General features: G+C 43.9%; 1 protein-coding gene across 7 annotated transcripts in view; it reads left to right on the top strand.

Moving 5' to 3' along the window:
• SPATS2 (spermatogenesis associated serine rich 2) overlaps nucleotides 1-15,746 on the top strand; it is a 49,184-nt gene extending 33,438 nt beyond the window's left edge. For all 7 annotated transcript variants that reach the window (XM_035103892.3, XM_035103894.3, XM_088662943.1 and 4 more), the window contains 9 exons: nucleotides 503-552; nucleotides 1,557-1,818; nucleotides 2,565-2,771; nucleotides 5,657-5,792; nucleotides 7,823-7,881; nucleotides 10,219-10,328; nucleotides 11,954-12,056; nucleotides 12,910-13,115; nucleotides 14,571-15,746. In XM_035103892.3, the coding sequence (XP_034959783.2) occupies nucleotides 503-552; nucleotides 1,557-1,818; nucleotides 2,565-2,771; nucleotides 5,657-5,792; nucleotides 7,823-7,881; nucleotides 10,219-10,328; nucleotides 11,954-12,056; nucleotides 12,910-13,115; nucleotides 14,571-14,882 (1,445 nt within the window). In that variant the 3' untranslated portion in view covers nucleotides 14,883-15,746. The remainder of the gene's footprint in view (nucleotides 1-502; nucleotides 553-1,556; nucleotides 1,819-2,564; nucleotides 2,772-5,656; nucleotides 5,793-7,822; nucleotides 7,882-10,218; nucleotides 10,329-11,953; nucleotides 12,057-12,909; nucleotides 13,116-14,570) is intronic.
• The last annotated feature ends 346 nt before the right edge of the window (nucleotides 15,747-16,092 follow it).

Raw genomic sequence — 16,092 nt, 5'->3', positions numbered from 1 at the left:
AATTCAGAAGGGGCACACTTGAGTTCAAATTAGATCTCTGCAGCAGTCTGTATCAATTTTCTCTAGTTCTCGCTGCCATTTCTTGTGCCCAGGCCAAACAGGCACTTTGTAGCATACAAAGACTTTTAATATCACACACAGAAAGAGAAAATTCCTACAAGAGCATTTGGAATACCCCTTGTACGTAAATGCTCATCCCTCCTTCGTTTTCCTGGCTCTAACTTTATGGAAATTCAGGCTCTGCTATATTGTTCTCTTTGGTTTTTTTGTCAAAAACTCTCAGAAAACACCTGGGGATAAGAAGATGGCCTGCTTTCTGACCCATGGGCAGAAAAGAAAAGTATAATTCATCCCTTCATGTGCTATCTGCGCCGCATCAGTTACTTATGTAACTCTAGATCCTCTTTTAATATCTCGTGTGACTATCTACTTTCTACTTCACATTCATAGCACATAATCCATAATACATTTCTGCTTACGATTTTTCTTTTTTAAAAAACAGGTAGTGCCAGTGCAGTGTTGAAAGAATGGACAGTAACTGGCAAGAAAAAGGTAAGCCTTAATTTTGGTCTTGAACTGCAGTGTATTGGTTTGGTTTGGAGTCTTTCTGGAAGGACCATGGGGCTTTCTAAGCCCATCTTCTTGTACCACTCACACCAAACTGCAATGACGCAAGAAAAAGAGAATTTGTTAAGAGAATCTGTTGTAGGCCACCACTGCATATTTATTACTAGATAACGTTGACCTGAGAAACTACTTACTTCGGTCTCCAGTGTCTGGTTGCTTTTGGAACAAAGTTTCAAAAACACAATTCACTTTTGCTTACGGTAGCAATATTGGTGGGTGTAAAATACTGCCCTATACCCACAGGTTGGTTCACAGAATAAACAGAATATAAAACCACAAACCATTCATGAGAGATGGTATCACATGGGAACATTTTCAGCTGGCATGCTGAAAAAAATTCCTAGTCCTGCAAAACTGTACCTTGGCACCTGTCTGTTAGGCTTCTTCCAGGTTCAGGGGTAGTTTTCTGATTTCTGGATTAAAGCGTTATCCCTTTGGCCAGTGAAAATGTTACTCAGCCATGTCCCTGGCTTCTAAGATTTCACAGTGCGGTTCTCACTTGCTGTCAAGCACACCTTTTCGGTTGCAAGGGCTAAAAATGGAAAGCTGCAACTCTCAGAGCCCAGTGACACAACCTGTGCCTTTTCTGCGTTTGTACAAAATAGTGGTGTGCACACATCTGTGAGTGCAGCCAGTCCTTCAGAATAATTGATGGTTGAGAGCAGTATTTTTAATGCTCTCCTGCACTGAAGTCTTTCTCTATGCACAGTTGCCATGCATAGTACACTTGGGCCACATTAATCTCAGTCTGTCGGTTCTAATTGTTAAATAAATCCACCCCACTTTTAAGGGATCAATGCCTAGGACGTTCAGCTATAAAGTATTTAATTCTCTGATGTTCAAGTAGTAAGAACGATCCTGGAAGTTAAGCTTAGCGTTTTTCTTTCCTCTCTCCCCCCCCCCCCCGGGGTGGATGTATTAACCCCTAGAACAAAAAGAAGAAAACTAAGCCAAAGCCTCCTGCAGAATCGAGGGCCAGCCTTCCTGACCCCAGCAAGCCAGCATCCACCGAAGAAGAACAGTCTGTAGCTTCATCTGATAAGGGTGGGATCAACGGTTACCATGTCAATGGCTCAGCCAATGACACAGAGTCTGTGGACTCACTCAGTGAAGGCTTGGATGCACTTTCCATAGATGCCAGAGAGTTGGAGGAGGGCGATCCTGCTATGCCTGAGGTGCCTGATGGAGCAGGTTAGTTCTCTGTCAGATTGTTGCCGAAAAGCAGAACTGCTGCCTGTGTGTATAAAGAAAAAGGAGGGCCTTGTTCTCTCCCTTCTGCTATGCTTAAATATGTAGTAATAATAAAAACAGAATAAATACCTTTTTTGCTGTTTAGCACTTATAACAGAAAGGAGGTCGACTAGTTCTTTGGAAATAGGGTGGAAACTATTCCAGGTTCCCAGAGGGAGGAGATGGCAGTAGGAGCAAATTCTACAGTCGTACCTTGGAAGTCAAACAGAATCTGTTCCAGAAGTTGGTTCGACTTCCAAAAGGTTCGGAAGCCAAAGTGTGGCTTCCGATTGGCTACAGGAAACTCCTGCAGCCAATCAGAAGCTGTGGAAGCCCCGTCGGACGTTCGGCTTCCAAAAATAGTTTGCAAACCGGAACAGTCACTTCCAGGTTTGCAGTGTTTGGGAGCCAAAACGAGAACTAAGCTGTTCAAAAACTAAGGTACGACTGTATACACCTGGGTTTCTAAATTTTGTACTAAAGGCTCACTTAGAAGTCTGAGTGGTGGCTTTATAGAGATGGATGTTGATGTATCTTCTAGGTAGATGAGCGTTCATAGCACATTGTTCTTTCTGGCCATATGATGCTCTGCCAAAACTATAAAGAGGTGCCTAGGAAAAATAGTTTGGGAACCCTGGCTTACATAATTGCACTGTTTTATGATCTTCAGATGCATGAATTAGGACCTTCTTTTCCTCCTTCTTTAGTAACATTAGAAAACGGGCTAGCAGACCTCAGTCCAAAGCCTGCCACCACACGGTCTTCCCAGAATGCCCAGCCTCTCCGGGTACAGCCTGAACTGAGAAGCTCCGGCAAGCCGCTCTCCAGGCCTGTATCCAGCAACCATTCACCTGCCCCTTCATCTCTGACGATGCTGGATGAGGTCCCTGCGTCCTCTGGAAACAAAAAGCTAGGTAGGCTGGGTGGGATCTGTTACTACTGCATGACTCTGTTGTCCATTTTCTAGGCTTCACTGAGCACATCATAGTTTTGCCGAGAGATCTGGAAAAACAGCTACAGAGTGACTACATTTGTTCTCATTACTGGGCTGAAAAGTTTTAATGTGTGCCTCTTCTTGACTCACCATGGGGGTAGGAATGGATAGCATTGGACTAGGATCAGAAAGACACCTAGGTCAAGAGCCTACTCAGCCATAAACAACACTGGATGACATTGTCCCAAGTCACTCTCAGCCTGACCTCCCTCACAGCTTCTTTGAAGGTAGAAGAGGAAGAACCTGACCCACAACGTATGCTGCTCAAAACTCCTTTAATAATGGTGGTATAAAAGATGAGAGAAATAAATGTGCCCACATCAATGGGATCTTGAAAACTGGATATAAAATCGAAAGCTGTTAGCTATTAGTTCCATATGCTGTAAAGAGTGTATACAAAGGCATTAGAGATGTACGGTTGTACTCTGAAAGCCAAACGCCTTGGGAGTCGAATGTTTTGGCTCCCGAACAATTGAAAACTGGAAGTGAGTGTTTTGGTTTTCGAATGATTTTCGGAAGCCGAACGTCTGGCACAGCTTCCGCAGCTTCCGATTGGCTGCAGGAAGCTCCTGCAGCCAATCAGAAGCCACACCTTAGCTACTGAACTTTTTGGAAGTTGAACAGACTTCCAGAACAGATTCCATTCGGCTTCTAAGTTACGACTGTATTCTATTTGTCTTGTTCATCTCCAGCAGTCTTAGGAACATGTCTGCATGCTGCTCCTCAGCCCAGTATAAAATAATCGTTTATATTACTGTTCTGCAGCTCTTTGGGCTAGATTCAACTAAATAATTGCACTAGCAGGAACCAGCAATACAAGTCCCACTGGTGCAAAGGGATTTTTCTCACCCTTTCCCCCTCCGTACACTGGCCCTCTCAAATCAGCTTTGGGATTGGAACAGCAAAGGAAGGGAAAATTGTTCTGTCTAGCACACAAAAATATGTGTGCTGACAGAACAATGGTAATAGCACAGCATTGAATTTGTCCCTTTTTATGTCCATTTATTATCTTGTAAAAATGCATTAAGAAGACGTTTTCTAAACAATAAATCACCATCCTTTCACTGTGTTTTAACACAAACAGTGTGCTAGCTGCTACATTGGTATCTGGCACCTGGTGGGTTCCGAGTTGTGATCTTCCTGTGGAAGATTCAAACTGATTGATCACCTCCACCTTCCCCACTGCCTTGGTGGTAACTTTCCAAGCCTGCTTTAATATCATACTGCTACCACCCTGTAGTTCTTGTCCAGTTTTATGCTTGTTTTGCAAGTCCTGTGGTTGGGGGAGAAAGTACATGCAGAATTACTGAGCAGTCTCGCAGCTCTGAGGCTTATCCCCTGGATGATTTGCGAACATAAGTCACCAGGCAAAATGTCTCTTCCCTGTTGAATTTGAATTTCAGCTCTGCTTCCATTTGGGCTGCAGAGAACTCTTGTAAGAATGTGTTGGGTAAGCCTGGGCTTCATTTGCAGAGCGCATTAGGTCTGCTGAAATTGAATTTAATTAAATTGCCTTGTGGTGGGAGGATTATGAGCTCTTTAATAGGAATGTTGCATCTCTGTTGAGGAGGCTATAGATGACACCCTGTCTGTCAACTGCCTTTCCCCCAGCTGCTATAAAACTAAGACACAGAGTTGGTTAACTGAAATCCTTTAATTAGTTGGTTTTCCTGCACAATCGTTGCCCACTGTTCATATCATTTAGAATTTGTACTATCCCATATTTTTTCCACGATGTTCCTTACTGGAAGCTTTTCAAGATCGTGTACAATTTTCCCATGATGCAAGCCAGTATCTCAAAGAAACCTGGTGGTTAACGAGAAGCGGCAGTTTCTTACCATGCCTTCCTTTAGTCTCCTCTGTTCCTGTCTCTACCTGTCGGCAGCAAGGACCTCCAAGACCTTGATTCTAAGGATGGCCATTATCCCTAACTTCAGGGAGACATGAACATCCTGCTCCCAGCATCAATGGTTCACCTTCTTGCAGTAACAAGGGCTATAACAAGCAACTGGCAATTTAGCTTAGCGGGGGGTGAACACTTCAGCATGCCTCGGTAATGGAAATAAGCATGGAGATGTGCTCTGCTGGAGAGATGAGGCAGAGTGTCTATAACCTTTATTGCTCTCTCTTGAATCTTTCATCTTTTCTTTTAGAAGAAACTACTCTTGTACAGATTTGAGTTTACTGGAGGAAAACGCCTTCTCAAAGTTAAAACTGAAATTTAATTCATAATTAGATGCCCCACATGTGCACACAGTCCAGGGCATCTGGGGTATTCTTGAAGTCAAGGGATCGTCTTCTGGTCAATCTGGTAATCTGTTTTTTTAAAAAACAAATGGGTACTTCATGGCAATTAGTCAGTAGTTGACTATGCATTAATTTCAGTGCTGAATGCAAGCCCCACTAGGATGAGTCTCACCGAGGAACTTTGATTGGAAACTCCTGAGTTGATTCTACTGAAGGCAGGGCTTATATTTGCTTCTGAATTTAAACTCTGTGCTGGATGCAAGCCCCGTTTTTACCAGGAACCTTTGCAGCCATGGCTTAATTCATGTGAAGGAAGAGAGGAAGAGCGCCCCTTAGAGTGTGCGCCCAAATCTCCCTTTTGAAGTTGAATTTCCTAGCATCAAGGGATTTACCGGTAGGTGGTCCCCTGCACCTGTCAAAAATGCTCCATGGAAGATTGGCCAGTTCTGGATTGGGCTTTCAGGTGGATCCAGTTCCTCACCTCTGCTTTTATAGCAATTTGGAAAGCTTGGATGGACTAATACTAGATGGCTTTGTGTGTTTCTTCTCCCCCGGCAGGTTCTAATATTGAAAAATCAGTGAAAGACCTCCAAAGGTGCACTGTGTCACTGGCTCGGTATCGTGTTGTAGTTAAAGAAGAAATGGATGCCTCCATTAAGAAAATGAAACTGGCCTTTGCAGAGCTTCAGAGCTGGTATGCTAACACCTGTAGAGGCTGAATTATTCAGATATGAATACGCTTAATTTGTCTTGGTAAAAGGCAAATACATTTACGAGTGTTTTCCTTGGGGCCTGTCACTTGTAAGGTAGTCATGTACATGGTCAAAAGGTGGTGAGGGCAGTTACCCCTCTCTTCCTTGAAAAGCACACATTGCTGAAGGAAGAAGTTGGAAGAGTGACACTTTCCAGTTTCCTTTTTCAACTCATGTTCTTTCCAAGGCTCAAGATTCGCAGGCACTTCCTCCCTGTCTCTCGGGTGAGTGGGCTCTTCCAGAAGAGAAAAGTGACTGAGGCAGTTACTGAGTTTTGCCCATAATATTGGTACATTTCTGTAGTGGTTCCCCATCTTTAAGTGCCAGGGGGAAATGTTCCTCTTAGACCGGGCCTTTAAAAATGTGTTTTTTGGGGGGGGGAGTTATTGGGCTGTTTTTGTTTTTATTACCGGTATGTATTTTATGTTTTTACATTGTGATTTTATGATGTAATCGCCCTGAGACCTACGCTGTGGTCTAAACCACTGAGCCTCTTAAGCTTGCCAATAGGAAGATCGGCAGTTTGTATTCCTGCAACGGGATGAGCTCCCATTGCTCTGCCCCAGCTCCTGCCAACCTAGCAGTTCGAAAGCACGCCAGTGCAAGTAGATAAGTAGGTAGTCGCCTTTGACTGGACTTAACCATCCAGGGGTCCTTTACCTTTACCTTTATAGGGCAGTGTACAAATTTAATAAATAATAATAATTTGTCAAGCAGTCTTTTCCCCCATCAGTGCCCCTTTCTTGGGTTATAATCTCTGCAAAATGAGAGCTCTAGTTTTACTAGCTTAAAAAATCCTTCTCTTGTAACAATTAATTCTTTGCTCTTTGACTCACACTTGCGTCACATTCAGAAAGGTCAAAGACCTGAGTGTGGTTCAGCAGCCTGGCTCAGATAAGTCTGTGTGTCCCAGTTGCTATAGAAAGGGTGAGGGTGGAATCAGCAGAAACCAGGAAGTTCAGTTCCGTGACACAGGGATATATAGTGCCTGTTTGGAAGCAAGCCAGGGGAACCTCCTTCAATAAATGCCAAGTAGAGAAGGTTCCTGCAGGGAGCCTTTTGTACACAGGGCTGATAAAACACTGAGCCCTGGGGTCAGTTTGGCTCTGCATTATAGCCAAGATTAATTGCCTTTTCCTTAAAACGCAGTGACAGATCTGCTAGAAAGAATCTCTTCCACGTTCCCTGTGGGTTTCAAGGAACAACTGTTGCACGGGTTGAAGTCAGTGCAAACAAATAAAATGCTTTTCTGTCCATTTCTGAGGAAACCAATTCATGTCAGTATGTAAAGCAGGAAGGGTGTCACAGGGGCAACTGGTTTTGGAAGAATTTTAGTTTTAGATGCTGTGATGGTTGACACAGCAGAATTGTTCCTTAACACTATAGGAGTTGCTCTTGGTTTTCAAAAGATGTTATATTGTCTTCCGTAAGACAAAGCAAGCAGTGGAACAAGAACATAGCACAATGCTAAGCTTTCTTTCAATAGATTTCCCTCCAGAGAACCAGCCTTCTTGTGGCAGACACAGTTGCCTTAGGCTGTGTGTGTGGTCCTTTGAGGTGCCATTTCAGATTATGTGGGCAACAGCATTTGCAGCAAAAGAATTAAGGCCACCTAGAACTGTAGAAAATTCTGAAGATTCAGAGCTTAAACCTCAAAGTCAAGGTTCTTCTGATTTCCAGGCAGTGAATTGATGGTTCATGCTGGGTTTCTGTGTATTCAATAAAGTTATGTCACAAATTCTGCAAAGGATTTGCAGTTTCCTGCTGCCATCTGTTGACCCATTCTTTATACTGGTACTGATCCATTCAAGCTCTCTGAACAGCATGAATAATTCACATGCCTATTGTCCCTGTTCTTTCTGCATCGGGTTTATAACAGACTTGTTTTTTGCCCACAGTCTGACAATATACAGGCTATGAGTGTAAAAGGTTTGCCCCCTTCACCTCTCTCTTTTATCCTCTTTTTTCCTAGTCTCATGGATCGAGAAGTAGCCCTTCTAGGTGAAATGGACAAAGTGAAAGCAGAAGCAAGTAAGTGTTTGTTTGTTTTTTAAGAAATTGTGTTAATAGCATTTTTGTATGGAAATGCAAGACGGTGGCTTTTAAAAACAAACAGTGAGCCAGACCTTCTCTCCAGCCCATTCCATGTCCCTTCCAAATATAAAATCCATTATCTCATAGGCAAAAATGACATTAAAGAGTGAATTCTGAGTACAAATACCAAAGTCTTGCAGGTATGGGCAAAACTGCAGTTTCCACTGCTGTAGCTAACCTGAGCAACAGGCCGAACAAAGGCTAGGGCAAAGACAGTGGGCAGGCTACCCACTGGAGTCTCATTTTTGGTGTGAGAACTTGATTATGAAACTTAATTCAATAAGGCTTGTCTAGAAGAAGACTCCAGGAACACTTCTCAATAGACCATCAACAGTTGTGTCTTCTGGGTGCAGTTGAAGGCGATGGGTCTTATTTTAAAGAACTAAATGGCTAGGAATAACATACCAAAGAAATTGCTTCCTCCCTATGTCACATGATGGTGTCAAAGACGGGTTCATATATCATACCTTTGGCATCCCCTCCCACCAGTGAGGTAAGTATTTAGCAGGAAATCAATCCTGGGGGGAAAGGGTTAACACCACTCCCAGCCCTTGGCATTTCAAGTACAAGCTATTATTATTATTATTATTATTATTATTATTATTATTATTATCAGCATTTGATCATATCCCTAGATCTCCCATTTTGCATCATGTTTAGGCCTGAAAGCTCCAATTTAACAAATGCTGTTAGTCAAGAGCACTAAGAAAGCTCGCAGCATACTGTGAAACTGAATGTCTCAAAATTAACTATCAAAAGACCAAGATACTCGCTTTTGGGGGGGGGGACCAAAAATTAGAAGCTGGGAACTTCAAGGCCACAAATTAGAACAAGTTACCTAGGAATGGTGGTACAGGCTTCAGGGACCAACAAACTTCACATAAACTCCATCGGGAGCTCTGCAGAAAAAAACGCAAACTATTCTTAAATTTTTTACAGCCCAATGGGGCTTTTTCGTCCCCGCGGCCCTAAAATATACAAGGCCAAAACATTGACACAGCTCATTTATGGATCCTTTCTGGGCCTGTCTTCCTCTGCTCCCCCCCCCCCAAATCCAAACTTTAGAGCTCTCCTACATGTCCCCAGATGCTTTTCAAACTCATGGGTCAGACTTGAAACAGGGATAATGAGAGTGGAGGTTTATATCTGCCTAACATCAATCTACAAATGGCTGGCATTGAATCTGCTCCCCAGAGGAATAGCCCCACTGATCCTCTGGGACCAGTTCCAGTCAGGCTGACAGACAGCAGTCCTGAACACCCTTCAGAAACTAGGTTTTGCCCCTCGAAGGCCCTTCTAAGTCTGGAGTTGAGCCAAACAAAAGCTATGGTTAGGCAAAGAATCATAGGCACCGTGAGACAACAGGACTGCTCAAGGTGCCCTGACTATAAAATTGGAGAAACAGAGAGACAGATAGCCGTACCGGCAGCATATCTCTTCTTTCTCGTATCCAAAAATGCAAAATTGGCTTTTACTCTTGCCAGAAGCTTGGCTCTGCCCTCGCCAGTCCTGGAAGGATCCTTTTAAAAAGTCCCATATGATCAGAGAATTTGCACCTGTTCATTGGGGGAGATAGGAAGCCCAGAGCACCTATTTTTTAGATGTCCCTTTTATGAAGAGGCACGTAGAGAGAGACCATTGATCCCCTGCTGGTGAGGCACGCTGACCTCCCGGAAAAGCAAAAATGTGATCTTCTCTTATTAGGCAAAGATCAAAAGACGACCCAGATGGTCGCCAGATTCTGTGTACAGATCTGTAGGCGCAAACCACCACCCCGAGCCAAACTACTTCGTTAAGAAAATCCCCAAATTCGGTTCCCCAGGTGGTTCTGGGTCATATCTCTGCGGTACCATATCTCAAAGTTTTTAAGTGCCTATACGCTTATCACATTTATAAATTTTAAATTTACTGCTGTACAATGTTTTAAATGTTTGTTTTCCTTCTGGGATTGTACCCCCAAGTGTGTTTTATAAGCTGGTCTCCGACCATAATAAACCTATGCTGTTAGTCCAAGTCAGGGCAGAGTGTGTGGAAGCCTTCTAGGTGGATTCCTCATAACTATTCAACTCCTCCTTCCTAGAGTTGGCCTTTTGGGGCTACGTACACAGTTGGTGTTTTTAGCATCTGCTTTAATGTAGGTTTCAGTTTTGTTCATTAATTTGCTGCTTGCAATGAGCCGCTAATATCGGTGAGCAAGTGATTAGTATCACTGAGCTGCTTATGTAACTGTCTTGGGCGTCATAACCGCTTGGTCTGCATTCCTTTACATTTCAGTGGACATCCTAAGCAGCCGGCAAAAGAAGGCAGAGGCGCTGAAGAAGATGACTGATGTGGCTGTCCGAATGTCCGAGGAGCAGTTGGTAGAGCTTAGAGCTGATATAAAGGTGAACCTTGGACTTCTGTGTGCTATGCTAGCCCTAGTCTTACCATAAATCATGCTTGTGGCCTAAGCAGTTGATGTAGAGATCAAAGCAAAGTGGAGTTAGAAATAGTCTCCATGTACCCATAGCTTCATTCCCTTGTATCCTCCTGTTACAGGAGAGCTGTAGCTGAATTTATATTTATATTTATATTTGCATGTAGGATGCCTCATGCTCAGTCCACCATACCATTTTAAGTTAAGGAGTGCTCTTGCATACCGGAGCTGAGAAGAGTCTTTGGAGAATAGGGTTTGACATTGATAGGGTCGGGGTTGAGAGAACTGGGCTAGGCACTGGTCTTCCAACTGGTGGGTCACAGAATCATACAATTGTAGAGTTGGAAGGGACCCCTGGGGTCATCTAGTCCAACCCCCTTCCTTGCATGCAGGAATCTCAACACATGGTTGCCCACCCAATTTAAAACTATACCAGGCCTTCCTTAGCTTTGCTGATGTGCTAGTGGTTTTATCACACCACTAGGAGGGCCGTGGCCTGATTCGAGGTGGGTTGCAACACAAGCATTACCACCATACATATATATGGTAAAAGATTTAAAAAATGGGCCCCAAAATACATGTCCTGGGTCTAAAAAGGTTGCAGAGAGAGAGAGAGAAGAGAAGAGACTTGGTATCCTCTTGAAACATGTTGCTGGAATTGTGCCGATGTTCACCTTGGTAGCAAAAGAACCTTTGAAAGAACACATTCTTCATAAGGAATCTCTTCTTACTGATAGTCTCTGGAACCAGCTCTGCACAGGTGTGTTCCCAAGGGTGCCTGAAGTTCTAACCTTTTTCCTCCATCTGAATAATAGAAAGAACCTTCAAGGTATTCCAACCTTCTGCCAATGCAGGAGATCCACTGTTACAATATCCCCTATCCCCAATCTAGTCAAAGCTAAGGTTTCATTAAAAGTACTCAATCTGATCTTTTTTTTTATTTCTAAAGAAAACCAAGATAAATTAAAGTATTCAGATTAAGTAAATGTATGTAAATTCATTTGCTTGCATAATGCATTTCAAAACAACTGCATTCCCTTTTTCCCCTGGCAAACATTTGAACTTCACTGGTGTTCAGCATCTCATTTAGAGAGAAATTCCAGTCTAGACAGGAACCTCTCAGCTACCAAGCAGAAACCTTTGTCTGTGCTGTCTCTTTACATTTGTTCTCACTTTTGTTTTCTAAAAAGTAGAATAATCTATCTGATCATGGAGTATCAAGCATGCTTGCTTTAAACACACAGCTCCAATAAATGCTCTTTTTTTCCTACCACCAGAGGGCAGAACAAAGTTGCATAAACATTCCACTGAGCCCAGACACGCTGTTCCACCAGCAAGACCATGCATAATTTTCATCTCATGTAACTTACCATTAATGACACTGGAATGAATGTTTTGAAAATGCTTGCAGATAAATGGGATTTCCTTGCAATTGGAGGGCTTAGTTTTCTGCCCCTGTACCTTGGACACACTCTCACAAGCTGTGCCTTGGCAGATCTCTTGGCATCAGGGCCTCAGCTTGGCTCAAACCCTGAACATACTTAACAGAAAGTCATTAATGGAACCTTAACATGCCGGCATTTTCCTCTTTAGCACTTTGTTAGTGAGCGCAAATACGATGAAGATCTTGGAAGGGTGGCTCGTTTCACTTGTGACCTAGATGCACTCAAGAGGAGCATTGAATCTTTTGGACAAGGTGAGCCAACCTAGGCACCGTGTGTGTGTGTGTGTGTGTGTGTGTGTGTGTGTGTGTGTGTGTGTGTAGTATAGATAAGTTCTTCCCCTTGTTTCCAGAGCTACTTTAAAAAGAAATAACTTTATGGTACCCTAAAGGTGTGACAATGCCATGTTTTGCTATGAAACCAAATTCAGCATTGTCTGTGCAGAGGAAGAGGGAATTGCTAAGTAAGGCTTTATTGGGGATTTGGACATTGCAAATTCAAACTTCTGTTCTGCCATTCATCTGTCTTTTGTCCTTGGGAGGTCATCTGCTTCAGAGCTCTGATTGTTGGAATAATGAAGTGGAAACAGGTTGGGGCTGCAACAAAATGTTGCACTTCATTCTCCCTCCTAAAAGGTGTACTCCTGTTTTAGAATTTCCCCCACATAGCCATTCAACTTTTTCCCTCGCCCCCTTCCTCTTGATGTATCGCTCCTTTTCCAATGGTTACTCTAAATTCAGTGGCCAAATTCAGTCCCCATTGGACCATGCATAATTTTTGCCCCTTTAAGGTGTTTATCTTTTAAAGGGGGGAAATACTGCAAACCTTGGGATTTGCGTTTTGACTATAGTCCTGTGGCTGACCACCACTTGAGTTCCCCTATGGGGAAAAGTTTGTAATATTACCACAAGGGTGCTGCAAGAATAGAGAGAGAAGACAAATTTTATTTTCAGATGTAACACATCACCTTTGAATATGAAGCACTTTATCTCTCGTTGTTGTCAAGAGGAGGTAAATTCTCCTTTGACTCTATTATAAAAGATGTGTGCAGGGAATTCAGATTACGACAGCCTCCTCCTAAAAGCTTGGCTTGTGTTCTTATTTCAGTTTCGCACCCAAAGAACAGTTACTCCACCAGGTCACGGTGCAGCTCTATTGCTACGTCTGTGAGTAGCCCAGATGAGCCCAGCACTGCAAGCACAGTATGTGCCTCTGTTTCTGCTCCGAGCCTTACGACGACCAATAAGAAACCACCACCCCCTGCAGAAGCCGCTACAAATACAACAGGCCGTCCATATCAGCCCTACCGTGAGGTAATGGATTAATGTTGCCTGTTGTGGTTGAAACTGGCATGTGGGTGGACCATGAGTACGTTGCTTTGAATGGCCTTTGCTTGTAGTGTAAGAACGAGTGGTTGCAGCCGCTCTTGTTTATATCTCAGCTTTGCATGCGCTGCAAGCCTTGCAACATGGAGGCTACCGCAAAAGGCCAGACTACCAAAGCCCTCAGCTCCTTGTGGCCCAGAAAGGGCTATGGCTCTGTGTCTCGTGCTCTTCCACTCTTTTTCTGCATGCATTCATGCACCCTAAATGGCTGTTTTATCAGGCCAGGGGTAGAGGGAGCTATGCTTCTTCGTGGCTGTGAATAAACAAGGCAATTGTGCTGTAGGGCAGCCCCCCCCCCCCGTGGTCCCCAAGCTTCATTGGGCTGGTCTGTGGTGTGTCTGAAAAGATACAATTAACATTCATCATACAGCATTGCAATTGCTACAAAAGGTAGAAAAGCCTTTAGGTGGTCCACCAAGACCCTCAGTGGTTTTCAAGTGGTCCATGGGGGGGGGGGAGGTTTAAAGGTAAAGGGACCTCTGACCATTAGGTCCTGTCGCGGATGACTCTGGGGTTGCGGCACTCATCTCGCTTTACTGGCCAAGAGAGCTGGCGTACAGCTTCCAGGTCATGTGGCTAACATGACAAAGTCGCTTCTGGCAAAACCAGAGCAGCGCATGGAAACGCTGTTTACCTTCCCGCCAGAGCGGTACCTATTTCTCTACTTGCACTTAATGCTTTCGAACTGCTAGGTTGGCAGGAGCAGGGACCGAACAACGGGAGCTCACCCCGTCGTGGGGATTCGAACCGCCGACCTTCTGATTGGCAAGCCCTAGGCTCTGTGGTTTAACCCACAGTGCCACCCATGTCCGGGGGGGGGGGAGTTTAGGAACCACTGAATGGGCAGGGGCATGCGGAAGTCGTCATCTTGATTTCCCCTGGGCAACCTATTTCCTGTATGCTGAACTGATCAGAAGAGGCTTGCCTTTATTGTGTCCATTTGCACAATTTAAAATTATGCTTAAATCCATATTTCCTTTAATCAACCCCTGAAAATAGAATGAAAATCTGTTAGTAACTAGAAAGTGTATGCAATTTAAGATGCTCTCTTCCATTTTTTTATATATTGTACGAATATGCTCAGGTGATGCCTTGCAGGTTTAAAGATGTGCTTGTCATCACTTATATCTTTTTTTAAAATAATAATAATAATAACTTGACCCTAGTTGTCTAAATGCTCTAACTCTGTTATTAAATGTGGGGGTGGGCTGCCCTTTTTGAACCACTCTTAAAACTGGAGCCTGGCAAGACATTCTTGTTATACTTATTTAGTGGTGGAGTATAATTGGTGATTGTGTGTCTTGGCTCTTTGCTGAATGTGGCAAAACCTGCCGTCTGCCGTAGCTATTGCTTACAGTAATCCTCCCTTTCTTTCCGTTTTAGGGCTTCCAGGGCAATAGAAGATCTGGTCAAGGTTACAGGGCCCAAGTGCAACGCCAAAATGGGCCCCCCCACCCCAATCCAAATCGGTACCGAAGCGGGTCTTGGTACCAGTCCAACTCCAGGTCCCGGCCACCTCCTGGAAATGCAAACAGCCTCAGCCAGACTTACTCCACAGGAACCAATGGAACTGGTCCTGAGCCTGGTGTGCCAGCCCCAACTGCACAGTCCCATTCGGGCACACTCAGCAAAGAAGCCAAGGCTCTGCCGCAGCGGAAACCTAGGTCAAGCCAATATGAGGCGACCAATTCCTGAAGAGCACGAACTCTCTGCCACTTCCCAAAACTGGATGACGAGATTGTAGGACACACCTAGCTAGAGATATTAACAAAGGAAAGTTTACACTTGCTGCCCCCTGTGCCACTTTTCTCTTCCTTTAATCATTCCTTTCTGGGAAAAGCGGCTTCCTAGCGCTTCTCCTGCCCTTGCTTCCTGCCACATGACATGGGCGAGGCTTTAGTGGGAAATGCACACATGATCTCCAGGCATGGCCTTGGCAAACCTCACTGCTGCCGCCACCTTTGCACTCTCTTATTCTGGTTCCGTCCTTAAACATGGGCAGACTTTCAGACCTAGAAGCAAAAAATAAAAAGGGGGGGGATGTCTTCCAAGAACCCCAGCCCAAAAGCTTTTGCTCTCCCCCCGCCCTCCCTGAATGCTGCTAGCCAGGCCTTACTCCTAACACCAAAACTCTTCATGCTGGCAATGAAACAAATTGTTGTGTATTGCGAGACCAAGATGAGAGATCCTAATGGGAGGAGCCATTAAGAGAGACTGCTGGGATGGTTATTTTCTTTTTACATCTTATCTAAATACTACATTTGGGGAAACTGGGCTCGTATCTCTTTCACTAGAAAATGGAGAGGTCCAGTCCTCCTGAGAGAAGCATCATTTTGACTGTACGTCATGCATACATTTAGATGTCCCCTACTTTTAATGTTTGGTGAGGGATGGGAGGTTTAATTTGCTCCCGATCACGATCTCATCGTCTGATCCTAAACTAAATTTCTAGCAATTTAATTAGCAGTGCTAATCCTAGGTGATTGCAAGTTCCAATAAAAATTGCTACGGTCTTTCTCTATCCTTGTATAAATAAAAATGACGTACACGTTTAAAAGACGGCGGACCTCTAGCTTGTGCTGTTATTTCTTGTAATTAAAGAGAGTTTGTGGTGATGTTGGCTGATCAGATGAGTTCAGAGTATGTCAAATCTAATTTCTAAAAGCGTTTAGCAAGTGGAACTGGTGTAGTTCTGGCTAGCTTGTGTAATCTTTAGTTCTCGGTGCAGCTGTGACCAGTAAGACAAAATGGAAAATTTATTTGAAACACCCGATGGATAATACAGACAGCTTAGTCTTGACTTCAGGCTTGGCTTTGCAAGCCAAAGGGAAGGAGCAGAAGAAAGATCAGAGGCTTTCGGAAGGTAAAAAAAAATGCTGTCAAAAGTGTTTAAAGCACATCTTGG

This window comes from Zootoca vivipara, chromosome 2, assembly GCF_965207765.1.
Source record: "Zootoca vivipara chromosome 2, rZooViv2.hap1.1, whole genome shotgun sequence".
NCBI classification, from domain to species: Eukaryota; Metazoa; Chordata; class Lepidosauria; order Squamata; family Lacertidae; genus Zootoca; species Zootoca vivipara.
The sequence above is the reverse complement of the archived record's forward strand: the minus strand, read 5'-3'. Positions and strand labels throughout refer to the sequence as shown.